The following is a 2,289-nucleotide window of genomic DNA, read 5'->3' as shown; positions in this document are numbered from 1 at the left end:
GTTCTTTTCCTTGCTGGGATCTCATCCGGTGAAATTAAACCCTGGCTTGCTTCAAAGGCCATTGGACCTTGTTTCTGGTTTGACCCAACTCCACCTGTCCCGTTCTCCTCACTCGATCCCCTGCTCTTTCCTGGCCATCATCCCTCAGCATCCCTGCATGAAATGTTCCCCTGGGGGCAAAATTTCAGATGCCTTCATTTCCCATCATGGTCCCGGCCACTTTCTGGCGCGATTGTCTGTGTCCGTCTCTCCCTTCCCTGATGGCTGGCTGCCTGAGGCGGAGAGGCTGGCTCACATTTTAAAACAGCTTCCATCAATAGAAAATTAGAAATTGAAATCATAACCAAAAACCAAGCCCACCTGGTTGCTGTTGAGTGGAGAGACGAGTAAGCTCCCGGCCAGCCCGTGTGCTGCCAGCCCGTGTGCTGCGGGAGTGCGCTCTGTAAGGTGCGAAAGCTGTGAACGTCCCTGAGGGGAACTCAGAACTACCAACCTTTCGGTTGCTCATCAAATGCTTGACTGTTTGCACCACACAGGGCCTCCAACAGGATGATGGGAATGTGGAGGTGCCCGTTGCAGAATGCGCTGCAGCGGTGAACATTTACTTGATACGAGAAGCCAACCTTGGAAGGCTAGGTTCAAGCACCTCCGTAGCCATTGGGCAGCATGTGGAGGGAGATAATTGGTCTCTCTGGAGCTCGGTTTTCTCATCTGGAAGATGAGGGTTACACAAGTCCCTGTGGGCGCTCCTGGGTTATAGATGAGTCCTAAGGAGAGGGCACGTGGCAAAGGCTGGCAAGGTGCCTGCCAACTAGTTATTGCCCAAATGTTGGCCACTGATTACCTGTGGCTGCTGTGCTAGAGAGTGAGCACAAATACAGCAGGGGTAATGCCCACCCAGAAACCACTTCTATTCACTCCAGAATAGCTTCACGAACAGGTGAGACATTTCTAGATTAAACTCTGTACCCACAAAACAAACCAAAAAACCTCATTTCCATCGAGTTGATTCTGACTCATAGCGACCCTATAGAAAACAGTAGAACTGCCCCTGTGAGTTTCCGAGAATGTAACTCTTTACAGGAGTAGAAAGCTTCGCTCGACTCCCTTGGATGGTTTCAGGCTACTGACCTTGTGGTGAGCAGCCCAGCCACTACCCCACCAGGGCTCCTTCTACCCACAAAGTAGTTGGGAATTGAGTTGCTTGATCTCTTTTGCTGTCACAGACCACCCTCTATCCCTTCTCCTACACTCACAATGGCACGCACATCTCAAATAGCCCCGAGACAAGTGCTTCCTGACCTCAGGGAGGCAAGCAGACTCATCACAGGCCCTCCCAGGCACAGAGAGAAACACTGGAGTCCCTAAGAAATGGCAGCTAGAACTTTCCCCCCAGGTGCTGCTTTGAGAGGAGACAGGAAGGGGTGAGTTCCTGTCCTCCATGACATGGCCCCTCTCCTTCTCTGCCAGAATGTCCGTGTGTTTACGGGACATGCGACAACAGGCTAGACGGTGATGGGGCCTGCCTCGCCGGCACCTGCAGAGATGGTGCCGCTGGGAGGTTCTGCCACAAGCAGCCCTCTGCCTGTGGGCCCTCCATGCAGTTCTGTCACATCCACGCCACCTGTGAATACAGCAACGGGACTGCCAGGTAGGACACTGCCCGCAACAGCCCATGGCCACTGAGCGACCTGGACCCAAACCATATCTCAACTCTTGGTCAACTCTCCAGCTGATAGTCTGACTTTATAGGAAACAACCAAACATACAAATTTATTTAAAATTTTTTAAAAGGAAAAGCCTGCCATCCAGTCAACTCTGACTTATAGCGATCCTATAGGACAGAGTAGAACTGACCCTTAGGGTTTCCTGGACTATAAATCTCTATGGGAGCAGACAGCTTCATCTTTCTCTCATGGACTGGCTAGTATGTTGGGGCTTTCTGTATCATTTTCTTTATAGGAAATCCAGGATATAGACAATAATAACATATAGATCAGGAGCCCTGGTGGTGTACTGGTTATATGGTAGGTTGCTAACCACAAGGTCAGCAGTTCAAAACCACGTGCCACCCCACCAGAAACAGACAGGGCTTTCTACACCCATAAAAAGTGAGAGTGTCAGAAACTTGCAGGGGAAGTTCTTTCAGCATCAACTGGGTGGCGGTGAGTGAGTACAGAGGCAGTAGCTAGATAAATAGCTCTTTAGCGTTGTAGTAGGGGTGGCTGAGGAGTAACGGAGAGGTAATAATAATGGATAGTAATGGAGAGGTAATAATAATGGATAGTA

The 2,289-nt window shown here is 50.2% G+C and overlaps 1 protein-coding gene across 1 annotated transcript in view; it reads left to right on the top strand.

The window, feature by feature from the left end:
- The window catches only part of STAB2 (stabilin 2), a 166,892-nt gene that overhangs the window by 66,101 nt on the left and 98,502 nt on the right, over positions 1-2,289 (top strand). The window contains exon 23 of the mRNA XM_045291191.1: positions 1,471-1,651. Coding sequence (XP_045147126.1) covers positions 1,471-1,651 — 181 coding nt within the window. The remainder of the gene's footprint in view (positions 1-1,470; positions 1,652-2,289) is intronic.

The sequence above is a fragment of the Echinops telfairi genome, unplaced genomic scaffold (genome assembly GCF_000313985.2).
Source record: "Echinops telfairi isolate 266 unplaced genomic scaffold, ASM31398v2 ScPeMD7_2;HRSCAF=8, whole genome shotgun sequence".
NCBI lineage: Eukaryota > Metazoa > Chordata > Mammalia > Afrosoricida > Tenrecidae > Echinops > Echinops telfairi.
The sequence above is the reverse complement of the archived record's forward strand: the minus strand, read 5'-3'. Positions and strand labels throughout refer to the sequence as shown.